General features: G+C 37.9%; 1 protein-coding gene across 5 annotated transcripts in view; it reads right to left on the bottom strand.

The window, feature by feature from the left end:
• The window catches only part of celf6 (CUGBP Elav-like family member 6), a 182,795-nt gene extending 160,721 nt beyond the window's left edge, over nucleotides 1-22,074 (bottom strand). For 4 of the 5 annotated variants that reach the window (XM_053500309.1, XM_053500312.1, XM_053500310.1 and 1 more), the window contains exons 1-2: nucleotides 21,825-22,055; nucleotides 9,228-9,310 (exon numbers count right to left, since the gene is read on the bottom strand). In XM_053500309.1, the coding sequence (XP_053356284.1) occupies nucleotides 9,228-9,310; nucleotides 21,825-22,005 (264 nt within the window). In that variant the 5' untranslated portion in view covers nucleotides 22,006-22,055. Of the gene's footprint in view, nucleotides 1-9,227; nucleotides 9,311-21,824 lie in introns of all 5 variants that reach the window. The other variant, XM_053500308.1, reaches the window with a different exon arrangement.
• Nucleotides 22,075-23,385: the final 1,311 nt, after the last annotated feature.

The following is a 23,385-nucleotide window of genomic DNA, read 5'->3' as shown; positions in this document are numbered from 1 at the left end:
TCTATCTGTGCGAACTGTACACACAATCATTCACCAACACCACTTGCACATTACAGAAACTCAGCTGGGTGTTATTGCCTTTCATAAAGAGAAAGTAGTTTCACTCTCGTAACTGTGTTCTGATATTCTACACAATCAAAAGTCCCGGTTTGACTTGAATGCTCCTTGTAGCACGAACAACCTTAACATTAGCATTACATAAATCATTAAAGATTCCCCCCTTCTCCCCATCCCCTAATTGTGCAAATGAAACAAACTGTGAATTCACATGAAATCCAACACATTCTGCTTTCACACACACTCTTACCAGCAAATGTGTCATGTGTAACTGATACATTTGGCGACCCCCGCCCCCCATCCCCAACAAGCCTTCTTAAAACCAAAGTGCATACATTTAAATAGCTTCTAGACACTTTGTTTAAAATTTTATCAGAAATGCAGAGACTCAATTAACAAGTCATTGTGAAGCTTTCACACTCCTGCATAAATCTCACGTCTTCTGGAAAGCGACGAGACGCTTATAGATTGGCTCAAATGTCTGCAACGACAGTAAATGATGATTAGCGCATAATACGAAACCCGGTAATGATGCAATGTTAATCCGCGGTAATGGATGGCTTGGAAACGAGGGTAGGAAAACAATATGGCCAGGCGTCGCTTTATAAAGAGAACGCCACCGTGGGACATTTCAGACCCTGTTGCGCGCCCTTGAAGAGTTTAATAATGTCAGACGTGCAGTTAAAAAGTCAACGAAGCAGCCGTGTTGGCGTTAAGACGTGCTCCCTGAGCGACGCAACACAAATCAATTTATTCAGGAGACAATTCGTGTCACCGGAGCATCATTCATCTGATCGAGCGGCTCATCATGATTACGAGGAGAAGCGTGAAAGTGCGCCGCGCTGTGACCTTTGTTACCCGTCTCAATATACGTTATTATCTTTATTTCCACATTATGCACTAAAAGCACGATTGAGAGGCTGAGTATCTATAGAAGGCTCCTCTGGGAGACATTTCAGATTTTTTCGGTCCGTAGGAGGAATGAGCATGTTAGTCATTTTAATACCTTGGGTAAAAGAGTGAGTACTCGAGCACTCTAATTCACAGAGAGACTGATGGGTTTGATCTCGCAATTGACTATTAGGTGTATTGAGTTCGCGCCCTTAACAGTCTGGCTATAATGTTTGTTTTCGCTAAACCTTTTTAAGGTTGCGATACACTGGTGAAGCATTAGCTGAACTACCCGTGCTGCACACTGCATTCGAATGGATTTTATATAATATAAGATATAATATTTATATTCTTTCTGCATTTAAGTCTTCAGCATAAAATACATATATTTACAAGCTTGCTTTGTGCACAGTGGTATTGTCGTCGTAAAACAAACTAGGAATCTTCATTCCAGTAAAGTGAAATCTTAATGCTGTGAAGTACAGTACAAATGTATTCAAGATGGCTGGCATAAGGGTGTAGTGGGCAGGTGTTCACATACTTTTGCTAATGCAGTATACAGTAGCTACGGTATGGTATAAATAAAATTTCTAAATATTCTGCGCTTACCAGTGACAGTTACATTTTGCGAGTGGGGTATATTTAGTTGTTTACTTGTATACTTAATATAGTTTGTACCTAAGTCGCCATTTCAGAAAGTTGAAATTATCGGGCAGGGTCAAGCAAAGAAAACAACCAAGGAAAATTTTAATTATTGGAACTGGATTAAGACCCCTTAAACATCTTATCACAACATAAAAAAGTGCTGAACTGTCAACTTTATAAACTGTCTAAGAAAAATCATGAATGGAGATCACTTGTTAAAAACTTTGGAACTTTTGATTGTTTAATACTGAAAGTAAAAGCAGTTCCATACACACACACAGTGTGAACTGAGAACCCACAGGATTGAGGCTAAACATCTGTCTAGCCATACGATCACAATCATTTGGTAATCAGGCTAATCAGAAAAAGTCTTCAGTTTGCTAGAGAGAGCAACGGAAAAAGGTCATGTGGTTTGATAAGTGGTTTGGTTACCCTAGAGCATCAGGGGAAGAAAGGAAGCACATGAAGCGATACACCCATCACACATCATGGCCACTGTACACTCCTCTGGAGGCAGCAACGTAAGATTGCAATAAAATGAAGTCAGCTGACGACCTGAATGGACTGAATGACAAGGTTATCTTATCTACTGTATGGAGATGGCACGTCATTCCAGGACTCCTGATGTGAAAGAGTGCTTCTGGAACCATAAGGTATGACATGAACAGGTCACCACAACATTTATTTATTTATTTATTTATTTATTTATTTAGCCAGGCAGTAACATTAATCCATCTACCAAATGTTTTGAGCTCACATACTATGTAAGATATGATTATACAGCATCATGGAATGACTTCATGATTCGATGCCCACACGGTTTATCAAGCAGTCCCAAAGTGATTATCTTATTAAATGATCATGAAAGAATTTAAAACTTGACATAAGTGAACATACGAGTTTAACTAAATTGCCCGATTTAAATCCATCCCTTCATTATGACACCGCTATACACTTTTTCTTTTTCCACCATCAGGTTGATTTTAACAGTCTCATTGTGTAAACTTTGACGACAGTAATTTGAGTCTTTATTCACCATAAGTGCAGTCTGTAAAATTGACAGGAAAATGTTCAGCACGCTGCAGGACCAGTCATTTATAGCGCTCACAGGCATTTCGGTCACTGATATAGGGATCACAAGTCGGAGAAATTGGAAAAAATTGGAAGACTGGAGTCTGGAAATGAGAAACCTGATCTGAAACCTAAGTTTGGCTAAAAAAAAAAAAAAAACAGCCCTCAGCACTCAGGCGGGTAAAACGTAATTTACATGGATGACCGTTAATAACCAAATTAATGTAAACCCAATCCTGGTTATATTTTGTCCCCTGTGCTTGGTTGAAAGTATACTAGTATTTTGTACTTTTACAGAAATTGAGGTAATAACAGAGTGGAACAGCTCTATTATATATGTATATATAACAGACTGTAGGATTACACTTAGAGACATTTATTATTCTTATTATGATGATGATGCTTATTATTATTATTATTATTATTATTATTATCAAACTCAGTATAGTGATGAATGGGTAAATACTTGTTATAAAAAGAAATTAAAAACAGAATAATATAAATAAATAAATAATACATGTCCTGTTTTTCACTTGATTTTATGACACATATATTCTTCATATAGTCCAAAAAAAGATTTTAAATGGAAAATGGGGAAATGGAAAAGTCGTCAAACATTTTAGTCCAAATTTGCCAGGACTTCCTTTTCAACATATATATATATTTTTTTAATTTTAAGGAAAATCTTACAAGTACATCCTATTTTTTTCTACAGTCTTAATATTGTAATGAATAACTCTTTAAGAATCACACAAAAAAGTGTAATCATTCAAGTGCATGAGGTTTCAGTAGCATCATAGTGTATGTTAAAATTGCGACAAAAAAATATGCAAAGATGCAAATTATTCACAAACCTAAACAAACAGAAAAAGGTGTTTTTCATCATGTGACTACAACGTGTTATAATATTCATCTGCAAGGAAGACGTAAAAGTCGCACCAATGAAATTTTAATCAAAGTGAAGTAGGGTGGTGTTGGTGCAGAACAGTGTGTATGCAGAGTGCCGTTACTTCCAGGATTGTTTTCACAAACTGTGCAGTCTGAAGTGTGTTATCCCACTTACTGTACAGTATATTACACCGATTTGCAAATAATTACAGTGTTTCATTCATTACTAATGAACAACATGTCATGTTTTTTAATGGTTTATAGTTACATTTAATGTTGTGGAACCTCTGCAAGCCAAATTATTTTCCTGTAATCACTCACATTTTAGCAGTTTTCCTTACCAGCATCTCTCTCTCTTTCCCTCTCTCTGCACTAATACTCAAGATTTCATCAATGATAGTTAAACTAATGCCTCCCAACAAATCATAACCTTAGTGATCAGAGTTGTTTTTTTAAGAACAACACCTTTTTTCCTTATTTTTTACTATTATTACTTCTAGATTATATGGAAAGTCTCCTATTTATTTGATGTTCTTTTATACAGTAACACTAAACTTGTTGTTCTGGTTACTATATATACATATTAATTTATATATATATTGTTTAATTCAAGATACAACCTAATGATGTAGACCGATCAGCTAAAGCATTAAAGCATAGGGTTTAGGTTCCCCTTGTGACACGCCCTCAGAAGACCCATGGCTGTGTGTTGTGATGTCTGTTTAATGGTGATGGTTTTCAGATCCGCCCTAGATCAGATTCGACTGTAGGCAACTACAGATTTGTCTGTACCTAACAGCAAAAAATATTTTTTGTGCATATCCCTTTTAAGAAGCTGGAGTCAGAGCGCAGGGTCAGCCAGCGCCCCTGGATCAGAGAGAGTTAAGCGCCTTGCTTAAGGTCTTGACAGTGGCAACTTGGCAGTGCTGGAGCTCCAACCCCTGACCTTCTGATCAGAAACCCAGTAACCCACAGCCTGAACCGTTGGAGTTAAAAACCGTTTGTTTCCAACAAACATGGCCGACTAACAGCTCTCTGTCCTGCAGAGCCAAGCAATGAATGAGTGGTCATCAAAATACGGATGGATGTCCGTGTGTGTGCTGATTTAAAGAGCATGTTGAATAAAAGTTACTTGTAATTATGAATGTGAACCGTCATGAATCTGATCTGATCAAAAGAATTGGAATTGAGCAATGTGGCTTGTAATGTGGATGTACTGTAGGCTACAGTATAATATAATACCATGTACACCATTACTGTATTTGGAGCTTTTTTTGCCAGGAACTTGTCCCAATCCAATCCTCCTACTGAAGGCTTTTAGATAAATGTTGTAGCTGTTTTCGAGATTTTAACCAAAGAATTATATAAGCAAATGCGTTTTGTATCAGCAAAAGACTGTGATTTTTGTCAGGTCAGAAACCATGTACAGCCATGTGCACTGTCATGAAAATGTCACTACAATGATAACAGGGGCTTACACTTGGGAATTCCTTTTTCTGATTGGCTGTTAGCCGACCATGCTTCTGATAATGAATCCCTATTCATGCTTTAACGCCTCCCCCTGCCCTCACTTAACTATCCAGTGTGTACATAAATTTTAATTCCTTGTAAATTATTCCTTATTTTCATATTATTGAGGGTTTATTAATGAATTATTATTATTATTATTATTATTATTATTATTATTATTATTATTGTTGTTGCTGTTGTTATTTTTATTATTATTATTATTATTATTATTATTATTGTTGTTGTTGTTGTTATTTTTATTATTATTATTATTATTATTATTATTTACAAAAAAAAAAGAGTCCTGGATTGTTTTGATCAGGACAGGATTACAGTGCCAGGAAAAAAAACAACAACAGAAAAACAGCTGGAGTGATGAAAACAAAGAAGAGATCAGAATCCAATTCTGTTAAATGGTGAGTGAATGCTCGAGCAGTGAGGATTTGTGAAAGACTCGTTCTGTGTGAAGAGAAGTTCAGCTTTTCGATCTATTTTCATCTCTTCCTGCTGCCTTCCTTTTGTTCGCTCTTATACACACGCAGCAGCTGGGTTATATGCCAGACATGAAGTGTGATTTCTTCACTAAATGTGTGTGTGTGTGTGCGTGTGTGTGTGTGTGTGTGTGTGCGTGTGTGTGTGTGTGTGTGTGTGATAATGTCTTAGTGCTATTTCCGCCTGCATGCTGTCATATCCTTTCACCCTAGACTTCTAGGATGTGTTTGCTTTGCTTTTGGTTTTGTGTAGTCTTATTTCTCTCTCTCATTTCTCTCTCTCTCTCATTTCTCTCTCTCTCTCTCTCTCTCCCTCTCTCTTTCTTAATCAGGACATAAACAGCAGCAAGGTCACTCCCTTAAAAGTGAGCGCTGATAAGCTGAGCATGGCGTGGTTAATCCTTTCAGCGTGCTGATGACGAGGCTGACCCTCCTGTGTTCCGCTGTTTCAGAAAACAGTTGTGTGGATGTGGACGTGTGTGTGTGTGTGTGTGTGTGTGTGTGTGTGTGTGTGTGTGTGTGTGTGTGTGTGTGTGTGTAATTATATTTGTCCTCTGCTCAACCCTTTAGAGTGACTCATCGATATGCTGGGCATCTTTCTTGCTTATATCTCAGCTCTTAACCTCGCTACTGTCTGAAAGCATGCCTCTGTGAGTGTGTGTCTCTGTGGGTGTGTGTCTCTGAGAGTGTGTGTCTCTGAGAGTGTGTGTCTCTGTGAGTGTGTGTCTCTGTGAGTGTGTGTCTCTGAGAGTGTGTGTCTCTGAGAGTGTGTGTCTCTGTGAGTGTGTGTCTCCAAGGGTGTGTGTCTCTGTGAGTGTGTGTCTCTGTGAGTGTGTGTCTCTGTGAGTGTGTGTCTCCAAGGGTGTGTGTCTCTGTGAGTGTGTGTCTCCGAGGGTGTGTGTCTCTGTGAGTGTGTGTCTCTGTGAGTGTGTGTCTCCGAGGGTGTGTGTCTCTGTGACTATAGAGTGAAGGTCCAAAAGAAATAATGTGTGTATGTAAGGGAGGGTGTGTGTGTGTGTGTGTGTGTGTGTGTGTGTGTGTGTGTGTGTGTGTGTGTGTGTGTGTGTGTGTGTGTGTATAAACTCATGTGTGATTAACTGCTCTGTTTGATGAGTCTGGTTCCTGGATTTGATTGAGAGCTTTGCTGAACTCGGTGCTCCTGTTTTCTTTCCCTTTCTCGTCACTTTTTCAGTGCGTCCAACAACACACACACACACACACACACACACACACACACAAACAAAATTGATATTTACAGATAAATAAAAATAACTGAACATACATAAAACAAATTAAAAGGTTATTTTCAAAGTAAAAGTCCTGTTTGTATTAAATAAAAGAAATAAACTGGTTTTATCACTCAATAATCAGCTACAGTGTTTGTTTGTTTTTTGTTTGTTTGTTTGTTTGTAGTTTGTTTGTTTAGAGCCTCATTTACACTTAAAAAAACAGGCTTATCTCTGTTAGAACATGTCTCATGTCTAGAACAAAAAAGAAGGCAAACAACAAACAAACAAACAAACAATCCTTTATGTACCCACCTACCAGTAAATAAACAAGCGGCAAAAAAAAGGGCATGTTTGTTTTGTTTGCTTGAACAGAAAATTATATTTTTATGGAGATGTGCAAAGTTTGCATCCCTTATACGTTTTAAATAGAATAATATGCAGCTCTGATTTAGAGTTGAGAAATTTATAAGATTTCCTTCAGTCACTATTAGCTTTAATTACAGAACACAATGTGGTGGCCAGAGAACGTCTGAGGAAGACTCCTCCCAAAAGCACTCTATCACAATTTCAGTCCTGGAATATGTCTGTGACATCGGGGTAGAAAAACTCCACAGATGTGATATTCAGTCCATTCAGGTCGTTCAGCTGACTTCATTTTATTGCCCCATAACGTTGCTGAGTCTCGACCTGAGCGACTGATCAACCCCAGATCATAACACTGTCTCCAGAGGCTTGTACAGTGGACACTATGCACGATGGGTGCATCGCTTCATGAGCTTCCTTTCTCACCCTGACACGCCCATCACTCTGGAATAGAGTTAATCTGGACTCATCAGATCACATGACCTTTCTTCATCGCTCCAAAGTCCAATCTTTATGTTGTTTAGAAAACTGATGCCTTTTCTGATTAGACAAGTGGTTTTCTTATGGACACACAGCTGTTTAGTCCCATTCCTGTGAGTTCTCATTACAGTGTGTGTGTGTGTGTGTGTGTGTGTGTGTGTGTGTGTGTGCTCTCATCTTCACTTTTAAACATACTATTTTTTTTTTTACCATGAACTTCATCACAAGTTGATTGGGGGGGGTAGGTAGGTAGGTAGGTAGGTAGGTAGATAGATAGATAGATAGATAGATAGATAGATAGATAGATAGATAGATAGATAGATAGATAGATAGATAGATAGATAGATAGATAATGTTTGCGTATGTTTAATACAATATAAAATTACAAAAAAATTTAAAGACAGAGTTTTAAAACTTCAATAAGGCAACAAGACAGATTTATCATCCCATGTTGATCTAATGCTGGATATAGTTGATTATTCTTTATAAAAACTCATTTTTCAACAACGATAGTAAGTTTTTCTTTCACCTCACAAAGGACGCTGACAGATAAGAAAGAAAGAGAGATCGAGGAGGGACCGGGTAGAAAACATAGAACATAATGATAACAAATGACCTCATTCTGTACCTGTTTTCTTTTCTAATAAGACAATAACATAAACACACACACACACACACACATACACACACACATGTTCTTATTAGGCTGTAAGATTTTATAAACCCCCAAAAATAAAATAAAACAAATACATAAATAAATCACAATCCTAACGTGGAATCTCCAAACCCACTCCTCACATCATCTTACGCTGCTGCTGCAGCTGGTTATAACCGGTAAGTGGTAACACAAGGCGAAAACCCGCACAGGCCCTGATGAAGCTCACCTGCTAAACGTGTCCGTTAGCATAGCAATTAGCTGTGGCTGTAGTATGGCAAGAATAGGTCATGACAGCAATTATTCTGCAGGAAGTGGAACAGGAAGGGGATAAGCAGTGACATTTGAAACCGAATAAGAAACGATATGGATAAAGGGGGAGTAACAGGGTCAGCTGAAGTAGTACAAAATGCTAATGAGTGTCGTGTTTGATTGACGCGTGATCTATAATACGCATGCGCTGTTTGACTTTTCCGATTTTTGAAAAAAACTCAGTCTACTAGAGAAAATTTGAATTTAACCGGCAACAGCAAACACCAGAGATAATAATCTGCTGCATCTGCTACAACAACCAAGCTAGTTGACAAGAAGTTGGTAAAACTTTTGCCTTAAAATGCATTCCCGAGATGAGAACTGTTTCTGACAACTTTAAAATGCCGTGCGTTGGTGGAAAGTGGCGCTACGCCTCCGCAGCCGCGGAAGGACCAGACGAAGCCTCACGCAGCATCGTTAAATGGAATCGTGAGTTCAGACAGCGTCGAGGCCGAGCAGGCATGGCACACGGCCAGAAACTCCAGAAACACAGGCCTTCGATTGACATGACTTGTATCGGTTAGATTATGGGTTCAGCTGAGGACGAGCGGGCCTAGCAGGCAGAAGACAAAGAGAGACGGGGAGGGGGAGACGGAGCGAGATGAAAAAGGAGAAGAAGAAAGCGAGGGAGCATACCCCAGGCAGAGTCTTCTGCTCATGGAGAGCGCTCTGGGCCTTCAGCGCAGACTCCCTGGCACAGTAAGTTAGAAAGGCACATCCTGAAAAACAACACACACACAAAAAAAAACACAATCAGGCACCAAGTCAGTGAGTTCCCATTGTATCATTTTGAAAAGAAAAAAGAAAAGAAATGAATCTTCAAAAGCTTCAAAGTAATCAAACGCAATTAAAAAAATTAATGCAGATGTAGCAAAATATTTTTGTTTGCATTTATATTACCTTTTGTTCTTTGTTTTCAGTTTGCTTGTGTCTAATATAGTACAATAAGTAAATAATATGTTTCTCTGTGTATTTGTTCGATTGCTTTTTTGTTTACTATTAACCCGTTATCAGTAACATTTTTTTTGTTTATTTTTTTTGCTTGTTTGTTTACTTTGTTAAGTAAGATTTGTTTGCTTATTTATTTAATTGTTTATATACTATTAACCCTATCAAGCAAGATGTTTGTTTGTTTGTTTGTTTGCTTGTGTACTGTTAACTCTATCAAGTCAATGATTGTTTGTTTATTTTGCTTTGTGTTGTTAATTGTTTAAATATTTTGTGGTATGACTTACAATTAGTAAGTATGTTTATTGTATATATAATTTTATTTATACTGTATATAATATACTTTTTTGTTTTCACATATTTACTTTTTTTTGACTATGATACAATTATACATCATATAGCTATTATTGTGATAATATATGAGGAGCATTCGAGTCAAACCAGGACCTGTGATGAAATTTCTCAGGCATGAAGGCTTCAAGCACAGTATGGTGATGGGACTCTTAACCGCAGTAAAACATTTGAATGGTGCAAAGCATTTTAAAGAAGGCCGTACATCCATGAATGACAATCCCAGCCAAGGTGGCTCGGACATACTGCAGTCATTCCTGTGAACATTCAGTGAGTGGAACGTCTGATCCTTGAAAACTGACAGATAACTTGTCACCAACTTGTGGAAGAGACGCATCTGTCTGTGGGGGCTGTACCCATGATCATTCACCAAAAAACACTTGCCACATCTCTGATACAGCCCTGACCTTACTCCAAGCCATTTCTACAATATGTGTTTTAGCCATTGAAGGAGTTCCTGGGAGGCCGGTGTTTCGGGCATAAAGCAAGCAGTTTCTACCTTGATGGTGTCCAAGCGCTAATGAAACGCTGTGATAAGTGCATAAGTGTAGCAGGGGATTATATAAAGAAATAAAGTGAGTTTTTACTTTTATAACTGTGTCCTGTTATTCTGCACATTAAGAATGATCCTTGTACATTATTTAAACAACGTAAAAACTATTGAAACTGCAATAAATATACAGTGGTGTGAAAAACTATTTGCCCCCTTCCTGATTTCTTATTCTTTTGCATGTTTGTCACACTTAAATCTTTCTGATCATCAAACACATTTAACTATTAGTCAAAGATAACACAAGTAAACACAAAATGCAGTTTTTAAATGATGGTTTTTATTATTTAGGGAGAAAAAAAATCCAAACTTACATGGCCCTGTGTGAAAAAGTAATTGCCCCCTGAACCTAATAACTGATTGGGCCACCCTTAGCAGCAATAACTGCAATCAAGTGTTTGCGATAACTTGCAACAAGTCTTTTACAGCGCTCTGGAGGAATTTTGGCCCACTCATCTTTGCAGAATTGTTGTAATTCAGCTTTATTTGAGAGTTTTCTAGCATGAACCGCCTTTTTAAGGTCATGCCACAACATCTCAATAGGATTCAGGTCAGGACTTTGACTGGGCCACTCCAAAGTCTTCATTTTGTTTTTCTTCAGCCATTCAGAGGTGGATTTGCTGGTGTGTTTTGGGTCATTGTCCTGCTGCAGCACCCAAGATCGCTTCAGCTTGAGTTGACGAACAGATGGCCGGACATTCTCCTTCAGGATTTTTTGGTAGACAGTAGAATTCATGGTTCCATCTATCACAGCAAGCCTTCCAGGTCCTGAAGCAGCAAAACAACCCCAGACCATCACACTACCACCACCATATTTTACTGTTGGTATGGTGTTCTTTTTCTGAAATGCTGTGTTACTTTTACGCCAGATGTAACGGGACACGCACCTTCCAAAAAGTTCAACTCGTCGGTCCACAAGGTATTTTCCCAAAAGTCTTGGCAATCATTGAGATGTTTTTTAGCAAAATTGAGACGAGCCTTGATGTTCTTTTTGCTTAAGTGGTTTGCGCCTTGGAAATCTGCCATGCAGGCCGTTTTTGCCCAGTCTCTTTCTTTTGGTGGAGTCGTGAACACTGACCTTAATTAAGGCAAGTGAGGCCTGCAGTTCTTTAGATGTTGTCCTGGGGTCTTTTGTGGCCTCTCGGATGAGTTGTCTCTGTGCTCTTGGGGTAATTTTGGTCGGCTGGCCACTCCTGGGAAGGTTCACCACTGTTCCATGTTTTTGCTATTTGTGGATAATGGCTCTCACTGTGGTTCGCTGGAGTCCCAAGGCTTTGGAAATGGCTTTATAACCTTTACCAGCCTGATAGATCTCAATTACTTTTGTTCTCATTTTTTTCTGAATTTCTTTGGATCTTGGCATAATGTCTAGCTTTTGAGGTGCTTTTGGTCTACTTCTCTGTGTCAGGTAGCTCCTATTTAAGTGATTTTTTGATTGAAACAGGTGTGGCAGTATTCAGGCCTGGGGGTGACTACAGAAATTGAACTTTTAACTGTGATAAACCACAGTTAAGTTATTTTTTTAAAAGGGGGGGCAATTACTTTTTCACACAGGGCCATGTAGATTTGGAGTTTTTTTTCTCCCTTAATAACATAATCTTTATTTAAAAACTGCATTTTGTGTTCAATTATGTTATCTTTGACTAATAGTTAACGGTTTTTGATGAGCAGAAACATTTAAGTGTGACAAACATGCAAAAGAATAAGAAATCAGGAAGGGGGCAAATAGTTTTTCACACCACTGTAATTCATAATTTACAATCTTAAAATCTTTACATTCCTAATCTCTGAACAACATCCACTTTTGCTTATGATTTTATATATATCAGACCTACACTATCTATAAATCCTAAGCACTTTGTCTACAACTATAGGCTCTGTTCAGAGTTGAAGACCCATACCTTTTGCTAATTTTCAGCCAAAGAAATAGGCCCATTAACTTGGAATAATTACAAGAATGAGCTTCGCAACCCTAAATTCAGCAAGTACGTTAACTCAAGAGAGCTGCATGACATTTTATTTGTAAATTATTCATGTTGGATAGTTTGTCGTTAATAAAACAAGCATGGAGGGATCTGCATTTGTGGAAATGCACAGACTTGAAAGTTCAGCTATAATATGGTAGACTTCTGGTGCTATAATTTCATTTATGCACTACTATGCAAAAGTCTTGGCCCATATTAAAATGTCATTAAAATTCATATTAATTAAACATATGATTAAATTATATAGATTAAAGGGCCTAAAGATACACTTTAAAAATTGCTTGTTTATGTAACAACCTCAGCAGCCCTCATTTCCCCTCTCGTTTATTCCAACCACTCAGCATTCAGCATCACCAGTATACTAATTACTGGCCTGATCATCTGTCATCATCTGCACCTGTTTCTCACTGGTTCCTGCCTTAAGTTAGATGTTTTTTAATGCTTCAGTGATTTATAGGTCACTGTGTGGCTTAATAAAGTAAAACATTCCTCTGAAACTGCTCAGGTCCAGGGACAGGACTGAAAATGAGAGCCAAAAAAGTCCTTCAGGAAGCCTGGAGAACTATTCCTCAAAACTATAATAATAATAATAATAATAATAATTATTATTATTATTATTATTATTATTATTATTATTATTATTATTATTTTTTCCTTTCAAAATATAAGAAAGCGTGCATCTTTGAAAACATAATATAAAAATATCACGGGTGGCTCAAGACTTTTTTACAGTACTGTATATCATCATCATCATCATATTATTATTATTATTATTATTATTGTTGTTGTTGTTATTATTAGTAATATTATTATTAATGTAATTATTATTTTTACTACCTTTAAACATGTTTGCAGCCTGGTTCTGAATATTAGGGCTCTTAATACTGAGTAAAGACTGTTATATTCTTCAGACTTTAGTTTTTAAGAATGTACAAGTGCACAGAAAGTACCTAACCTCATACAGAAAAAAAAAATCCATAAGCCAGGGTTTGCTATGACGAACTGGAACAAATCTCTAAATCTGTGTGTGAGTATTTAGCTTTGTAATATCTGACTAAAGGTTTTTGTAATGTGAAAGGAATATGAACAAGTAAGCATTACTGACACTCATGTTATTTAATCAGGGCTCGTTTTCATGCTCTGTGGTTAAATAAATGTAAATAGGAAAATAAAATGGCATGGGGGAGGGGAAAAAATAGGCATTTTAATTTCAAATCTTTTTTTTATTATTATTATTATTAAAGCAGTGCTGCAACCGTAATTGTTGCAACACAACAAACAAGTTCCTGTACAGAACTGAATCCATTTACATTCTAATGATGCCTAATTAGAAATTTTGATTTTGGAAAGGGAAAATAAATAAATAAATAAATAATAAGTGTTCCACAGATGCAGATGATAATCATGATAATCCCTTGAGCTACATGTTAATCATCACGATAACCTGCAGGAATTGGTTTTGAGGGGTGGTGGCATGTTGAAGTGTGTCAAAATGCCTGACTTAACACTTAATGAGCACAAGATTTCTCTGTTAATGTATCATTTTCTAACAGAGAAATATGAACACATGAAAAACAGACCTTACTGTTTGCATAAACATCACTATGGATATTTAGGAGGAAGTCAAGAGGCTATATGTTACAGGTTTTATGCCAGATGCCGTTTCTGACGCAACACTCCCATTGTACAGTATCTAGGCATAAAACCTGCATCCAGTGGTTGGATTTTGGCATTGGCTAGGAATCAAACCTGGCTTTTTGCATGGCAGACAAAGAAGCCTGCCACTATCTGGTGAAATTTTAGAGAAATATAGTTAGATGAGAGTCGACACAACTGAATTATTCAGTCTAAAGTCTAAGACCTTGTTTAGACTGAATATGCAAATCGGATTTTTCGGCATATCCAGAAAATAAAAAAATCAGATTGCTTTCATCTAGTCTGAACATGCAGTCTGGAAATCAGATTTTTGCAAATCCTATTATCCAGAGTTAGTTTGAGATTAGATTCCTAAAGATGTGTCTCGGTCTGGATGCTCGACCTGCTCATATCGGATTTCAACCCGCCAATTACATCACTCGCAACACGGTGTGGATGTTCAAATCCACACGGTCATGTGGTATGTACATGGGGAAGAGGATGGAAGAAATGGAAATAGAGAACAATATTCCCTGGACACAGGATGAAGTGAAATGTCTGATAGCACTTTGATGGGGGATGCATCAGAACAGGCAAAACTAGAAAAAATGTACAGAAACAGGGTGATATATGGGGAAATATAGTGCAGCATGTGAGACAGGGGATTCAGATGGACATGGCTACAGTGGCAGAGAAAAATAAAAGTTTAAAGACAAAATATAAAGAGATAAAACACAGTAATAAAACACAGGGCAAAACAGCATCCTCTGGCATCACTACCACAGCAAGCAGCGTGGATAGTTCGACAAAGTGTCAGATTCGAGCTGCCAATTTGAAAAGGGCCAAATCTGATCTAATCGATTTTAAATAACTGTCAGTCATAATATATATCTATATACTGTATAATAAATATCTGATTTGTGAAACAGACCAGATTTTCCTGCACTCTAAACAAGGCCTAACAGGTTGTTTTCAATGGTTTTAGAGGTACCATTGTCAGCCGTGTTTGAGCATTAGCCAGCGTTGACATTGTGAAACTATAACAAAATCTTTGGGAATTAGAAACAAGATATGTTTTTCTCTTCTTATCCAAGAGGAACAAGGGTTTCACATGGATGTCTAACTTCCAAGACATTACCTTCATATAAAATGCTTCACTTCCAGGTGCCATTAAAATGATACAATGCCATGAAAAAGTGGCATTTTTCCCCCCAAAAAGATCTCCACACCTTTATGGCCCCATGTGAAAAAGTAATTGTCTTTCCTTTGTTTTCAATTTTTTTAGATTGTGTTGTTTTTTACAGTAAGTTTTTTATTTTGCTTCACTTTGTCAGACAGGTTCTATTTTAGTGAGTTCTTGATTCAACAGGTTTGGAAGTAATCAGGCCTATGTGGCAAGTGAAACTTAACTCAATTTTGCAAAAATCACAGTTCATAATAGGGCAATAACTTTTAATATAGGGCCAGATAGGCTTGGACAGTTTTTTTCTCTAAATAAATGATACCGATTATGGCAAAAAATTTTCACACCTCTGTATTATGTAACTGTAGCTACGGTGACAAGGGCCAAACTATAATGATGATATGACTGGGTCAAAGAAACTCCAAAACTGCAGCTCTTGTGGGATCTACCCAGTCTGCATAGTCCGGACAAAAAATGCTCTAAGGAAGAAAAATCAGGGAACCGGCAACAGGGTCATGGGCGGCCAAGGCTTACTGATGTGTGCGGGGAATGAGGGTTGGCCTGTGTAGTCCGATCTAATGGAAGAGCTACTATAGCCCAAGTTGCTGAAATATTTTATGTTGGAGACAGAACATACAGTTACTAGTGTTTTGATGGCAAAAGAGGAGACTTATGCAATTTTAAGTAAGTGCTCATAATGTTATGGGGGCGGAGGTGGGTCAGTGATTAAGGTGTTGGACTGCTGACCAGGAGGTCTCGGGTTTAAGCCGCAATGCTGTCGGCCTGTTGGGCCCTTGATAAAGAGCGGTCCTTCACCCCCCATATGCTCAGATGAAATCGGATGTCAAGCTGGCAACCTAACCCTGTAAATAACTGCCACATAAACAACTGATTTATATTTATCCATGGCACATAGACAGAGCCATGCATGCATAATGTTATGGCTATTCGGGGTATATCTTAGAACAGAAATGCTTCTGAATATTATAGACACACTGTCTGAAGTTACACTTTGTCATTATGCATTATATATATATATATATGGATAATATAGATGGATTTAATTAAGACGGTTTACTATATAACAAGAGTTTATTATTATTATTATTATTATTATTATTATTATTATTATTATTATTATTATTATTAACCTTGTTCACCAGGCAATCATGTTATTAAGTGTCTTATTAACTGGTTCTTTTGCTAATGGATAATTAGCAGGATGGTTGTTGCCCCTCAATCTAGAAATGCAAACAAATCAATAGAAAAACAGCAACAAATTTTTAGTCACTCAAAAGTGGTATTTAGTGCAGTATTTTAACGTCATAGCTCGACTTTTTATGTCCTTGGGCAACACCCTAAATCCTACGCCCCATGCAACTCAGCCGCTGCATGCAGTGCCAGTCCCAAGCCTGGTTAGAAAATGGGAGGGTTGTGATAGGAAGGGCATCTGGTGTAACACCTGTGCCAAATCTTCTGGAACAAATAATCCAATGTGGCAACGCCAGGATAAAACAGACAAAGCCCAAAGAAGAAAAAAAAGGCACCAGTTTCAACCGGTGTCATCATTCAGGCTGATACACCTTTCTGGTGGCTCGAACCAACACATGTGGGTCTCTTTTTATCAAAATTTTTTATTTCGCAGCTATTTATTGAAACTCGTTACAGATTTTTTTTTTTTTTTTGACAGGGTTAAAACGGTTAATTATTTTTGTCCTTTTGGGAAAACCTCTCCAGGTACAAAAACATGCCACAGCTCATGTCAAATATTTAGTGCATCTGATCCCTTATTACCAAAGTTCTTGTTTAAAGGGATACATTTTGCTATTAGTATTATGTTTCCAAGTACCCAATCGTTCTCAATTACTAGAGAATACTATCTGCTGGATTAACATGATATGATCATTTATATAAATTTGAGCTAATTGGGTTATGGAACTATAGAAGGATTGTATTTTTCCTTGTGCTCATTTCCAATATTTGCCCCACCCCTAAACATAACCTTTAATCTTTATATCATTTTTATATGACTCCGGTTGTAGGAATTATAAATGGATTTGCAAATGTGATATCATGTCAACTGGTTTCAACTCTTCCAGATACCACGATGATCCTGGGTAAATTACTAATCATTATGGGTTCTCTCTGACCCCGGCCATGACCACAAGGATGTTAATGATGGATAAGGATCAGAGCCCACTGTGAATTGCTGGTTTAACTTCCAGATATTTTAATCTGATCTCTAGATTATCTCGTGCCAGTGATTTCATACCCTGTCACAGCTAGAGAGAAATTGAACTAACAAAACTGACAAAATAATTTTAAAAACTCGCGGCATCACTGACACCCTGTCAACCTGCATTGAGCCATTTTTGAAAACAGCAGTTGGTGCAGATTTTGGTCTCTAATCAACATCCAAATTGCATTTTATATCACTGAAAATAGAACTGCAGGAAAATGTTATTTAGCGTATTTGTGCATCTGTCAGTCCCAGTGAAGTAGGTCTGGGTTTTAACCTTGTGAGTCCCAGTGAAGGAGGCGTGAATAGTAAGCTTGTAATTTTCAAAACAGGAGGTGTGGCCTCTGAGCCTGTCAGTGATAGTAAAAGAGGTGTGGCTTCTGGTCCTATCAGTGAAAGATAAGGAGCTGTGGCTTCTGAGCCTGTCTGTGATAGTGAAGAGGTTGTGGTATCTAATCCTATCAGTTCCAGCAAAGGAGGCAAACATTTAAATGCTGGTAAAAAGGGTGTGACTTTTGAGCTTTTCAATGATACTGAAGGAGGTGTGGTCTCTGAGCCTGTCAGGGATAGTAAAGGAGGTGTGGCTTCTGAGCTGCTCAACGATAACGAAGGAGGTGGGGCTTCTGAGCCTGTTAGTGATAGTGAAAGAGGCGTGGCTTCTAAATTTGTCAATGATAGTGAAGGAGGCGTTGCCTCTGAGCATGTCAGTGATAGTGAAAGAGGCGTGGTTTCTGAGCTGCTCAATGATAGTGAAGGAGGTTGGGCTTCTGAGCTTGTCAATAAATATAAAGAAGGGGTGTGGCTTCTGAGCTTGTCAATGATAGCGTGGAAGGTGTGGCTTCTGAGCTTGTACAGTAAGTGATAGAAAAGGAGGTGTGGCTTCTGAGCTGCTCAATAAAAGTGAAGAAGGTGGGTTTTCTGAGCTTGTTGGTGACAGTAAAGGAGGTGTGGCTTCTAAGGTGTTGCTTCAAACTTACAAGGATGGCCAAATAGCCAATAAGTTTTATGTACGTATAAAGATTTGGTCGATGCGCTATGTACTTATGTACCTTTTGTGACACAAAAGACAGGTGGCCTGTGTGTCTGTTAATGTACAAGTATAAATGCATAGCGTCTATAAAGTCACTAGTAGTTATTATACAGAAGTTATGCATTTATACTTGTAAGTAACAGATTTAGTTGTAGTAAAGGAGTTATGGAATCTGTGCCAAGCAGTTCCAGTAAGGAATGTGTATCATCTATTTTTCAAATTCTATACAGTGCATCTTGGAAAGAGAGATACTCTGCCACTAATTATGTAGTAAACAAACTTATTGGTCGTAATTCTTCATGATGCATACAAAATCACCTGGACTGAAAGTTTTATAGTTAAATAAGAGACAAGAAGGAGTAACATAGCAGAAGAAATAACAATGCACGAAGCTGGCTTCCTATTCGACACGCAATCTATTCTGGCTCGTTAAAGCAGCCCCATCTTTCCTCTGACATTTTCGCACTTTTGTATGCAGTAGAGTCAATTTGTTAAGCTATTTAAAACCAATTACATCTTTTATACAAGACTATTGGGGCACAAGTAATGAATGATAAAATTAAACATTACACAGATCAGACTCAATCCCACAGTGGCGGACCTTTGTGAGCTCAGGAAGTGGCCGGTAAAATTTGAACGATGACTGCAGTTCGGGGACAGAGCAGACGGAGCAGACGGAGCACTCATGCACGCGTGCACACACACACACACACACACACACACACACGCTAAGGGAAAGAAATGTAAGCAAAGGGATGCTCACCTGCTAGCTAAAAATACCTGAGCAGTGAACACTCAAAAGAGCTGGAGGTGTTAGAAAAAGCTGAATTGCAATTATATCTTGTGTTACAATAAATAGCTTTGGGTACATTTTGTTTCGGTGATGAATTAAATATTTTTAGGGTGATGTGCATGTGTGAAATGTACTGTTATGTATGCTGCATGGAAAGTTTTAAACACACTTAAATACTATTTATGCTTCTGCTGTATATGTATACTTAAACTTTTATAGTTTGCTTTTGTTAAAGCAAAAATGAAAGTCAATGATGTTAAAAACTGCTTTTGTAGTAGTAATAATAATAATAATTAATAATAAAAATAATAATACTGAATATAAAATTATATTTAAATCAGGACATATTTATAAACTGCTTTTTGTTTCTGTTCATTAGTGATTGATATATAATAAAATTAATTAAACAGGGAGATGTTAGAAGGAAAAAAAAAAGGGTAATACCCAACAGCCCTTATGAGTTTCTCACATGAATATTCTGTATATACATAATGTGCCTGGCAGACAATGTGATGTCCTCATATAGGAGGCTATGGCAGAATCTGACATTTTCTTATTTTGCACATTTTATCATTTATCATTGCACTCTCTCATAATTAACAAGCCTGGCTGTATTGAAGGACAGAGAGTACTTGATTGTACACAGAAAGCAGTGCCTGTGCCTAGTTTGAAAGGCGGCTGTATGTGTGTGAACCTACTGAAAAGGTAATAGTGTGTATCCAAACAGTCTGTTCACATTGATACACATCCTACACATGAGTAGCCTGTGTTACTAAAGTGTTACTAAAGAAACTCTAATACGACTGATCCAGCTAATTAGCCCATGAGTTAAAGTTGAACTGTGGTTGTTAAATATTTAGATTCTTAGGATTAACCAAAATAAAGTAACCCTTGAGTTGTCACATATTTCCCACCAGCCGCTGCACATTATATTTTTTTAGGGCTTCGCTCCTCCTTCATCATGCTTGTACAGAGATGACCGAAGCCTGAACCGACTCTGTAACCTTCATGTCTGAGCTGAGGATTGAAGTCGATTGGTGGTCGATGAACCTCAGGACTTTATGAGAAAGGGTTTCTGTTAGTTGTGTTTCTGTGCCAATAGACAGTGAGACACCAGTGCTTTTTGCAATATGGGAAATTATCATTCTGGTGTGCAGCCACAGGTTCTGAGGAGGTAAAGGTTTGCCCTTTAGCAGTTCCGCGGCATGGGGTTGGGGCTTTAGTGAGCAGTGAGACCTCAGGGGAGCCTTTAAGGCAAAATGCACAACTCGCAGTAGTGAGTGAGTGAGCGAGTGAGTGAATAACTGAATAAATAAATAAATAAATAAATAAATAAATAAAGTCGCCTATGTGAAATTAATACCTTAATCAAATGTTAATTGAATGAAATCTGAGAACAAATGCAGTATGCACAAACAGACACCTTAAGTATAAGTACATATATATATATATATATGTATATATATATATATATATATATATATATGTATATATATATTTTTTTTTTTTTTATTTAAGAGTAGAGTTAAAGGTTTCAGCTTTTTGTTGTATATGGCAAACTCTAGGTCTGTTTATTATCATTATTATCATTAAGTTTTTTTATTATCATATTATTGTTTATTATTTAATTAGAATGAACAATTCTAAACATAAACAGTTAACAGAAATAAAGCACCTGTGGTCTGATTCTTTGTCCCTCTTTACTGTACATGCTTATCTTCTACCTAAAAAACTATAGTTTATTTTTAATCAGCTTTTAATGAGCTTTTCAAGCAAAGTGCCCTTTATGGTCTAATTATGTATGTTGCATTATTTTTTAAGGGTTTACAGACTAAAGATGAGATCCTGACTACGGCACCACATCATCGACAAAGTACAGTTGGGAAGCCTTTTTTTTTCAGTCTGTATTAATCTGGTAATACAAAGGCATTTTTTTGTAATGAATTTGAACGTTTGTAAAACTGAGATGGCTTGACTTGAGTTAGTAGTGATGTTAATAATTTTAATTAATTACTCTATAAAATAAAACGAATGATGGTGATACTTTTCATTATGTGCTCAGGTCTACTTTTTTTCTTTTTTGTTTCCTATTAAAATTATTTAATTTCCTTAAGATTAAATCTGTCCTCTTTTCCTCGCTAAAAACTTTCACTCTGGATATTTTTTGTATACATGTATCTAACATCTGGCAGCATCCTAAACACCTGACTACTGAAACGTCGGGTTAAACTGATAATCATCTTAATTATTATTCTTTTTGGTAAGTAGTTGCAATTCACGTGGACGTGGGAAGGCTGTGAGCATGCATGGACACGTGCGACTATATACACGTACACGGTACACACAAAAACACTCACACACTTACGCGCGCAGGCACGGATGCATGCATGCTCGCGCGCACACGCTCGGTTGAATGTTGCATGCATGCACTTGTATGGTGTCTTATACACAAAGCCGCAAATTGTCTTCATGTAAAGGGGCAGAGCCGGGGACAGGGGAGAAAGCGGATTAGGACCGACCTTTATGCATTCCCGTGAATCTGTCTTTGAGCACGGTGAGTTCGTAGATCTTGCCGAATTCCTCAAAGAGCGGCTTGAGGTCTTTCTCTTCCAGGTTCCGTGGGATCTGACCCACGAACAGCTTGATGGCGTCGTGGTCCTTCATGGGAATGGAGCTCTGACCGAGAGCAATGCCGTTCATTCTGCTGGAGCTGTTCGCGGTGCTGAAGCCATTCTCTTGCTGCACTCCGCTCGCCGCCACTGTAGCCATCTTTCTCTCTCTCTCTCTCTCTCACTCACATACGCCACACACACTCTCACTCACACACACACACTCACACACAAACTCACTCACTTTCTCCCTCCCTCTCTGTCACCGTCAAACCCTCCTATCTCTCTCTCTCTCTCTCTCTCTCTCTCATACACACCTCTCTTTTCCTCTATCTCTACCTCTCTCTCTTCCACCCTGTCACAAGCCAACTACACGCGCCTCTATTTCTCTGTCTTTATTTCTTCCTCTTCTCCAAATTTCCTCTCTCTCTCTCTCTCTCTCTCTCTCTCTCTCGTGTTTGCTTTGCCCAGTTTCCAGTTCTCACTCCTCTTTCTTTTCTCCGTGTGTCAGTTGCCACTCTGCCGCGTGACGTCATGGTCGTAGGCTCTTGACTAGACCACGCCTCCTCGCCTTGAAAATTTGCATATCAAACCCCAATCAGCCAATGAAAAGGCAGCACGGCCGAAGGCCCGCGGGGTGGAGTGAGAATCCAAACATTTGTGGAAAGGGAGTTCGGGGAGGAAAGCGGCGGGACACACATATACACACACGCGCGTACACACACACACATACACATACACATGTACGCTTTCTACTATTCAATGCGAAATAAAGTAGCGCTTTATTCGAACCCTGTTTGAGGTTATTGTGTCTGTCACGTGCTCGTCTTCCAGCTATGTGAAATTAAATAATTGCAGTTAATTTTTTTGTTGTTGTTGTTTGATTGTTTATATTTTTTTGCGGGAGGGTGGGGGAGTTGTTGTTATATTTGCTTGGAAAAATGAAACATTATAACTGTGCATTAATTTCTGTTCTATAACTGCACGAACGGGACCACGCGCACTTGTTGCTGTCCGTGGTGCTGAAACCCTCACCAGTTAATTGCTGGATTTATCAAAGCCACTACTTGAGCTTAAATTCGCTAGACGTTTTGCACATATGTGAATTTCCCTTACTTGCTTCATAAAAGTCTTATGTTTAGATTGTTATTATTATTATTACTAATGTAATGGAATCAAACAACAGCACCATACTGGAGACAAGTATACAGTATATTTATTACAGTATATTTTACTTTGTACAGCATATTTTACTAGTTAATTTTATTTTTTAAAGTATTTCTTTCATTCCTATTATTTCTTATGTATAAGCTTTTACTATTTTTTTTAAGGTCACTGGCAGTCGTATAAGCATTTCACTGCATATCGTACTGTGTATGACTGTGTATGTGACAAATAAAATTTGAATTTGAATTTGAAAGGACAGCACAAAGGAGACAGACTTCCCGTTAGAAAGCTCAGGTCGTGAGTA

This window comes from Clarias gariepinus, chromosome 7, assembly GCF_024256425.1.
Source record: "Clarias gariepinus isolate MV-2021 ecotype Netherlands chromosome 7, CGAR_prim_01v2, whole genome shotgun sequence".
Classification (NCBI taxonomy): Eukaryota; Metazoa; Chordata; class Actinopteri; order Siluriformes; family Clariidae; genus Clarias; species Clarias gariepinus.
The sequence above is the reverse complement of the archived record's forward strand: the minus strand, read 5'-3'. Positions and strand labels throughout refer to the sequence as shown.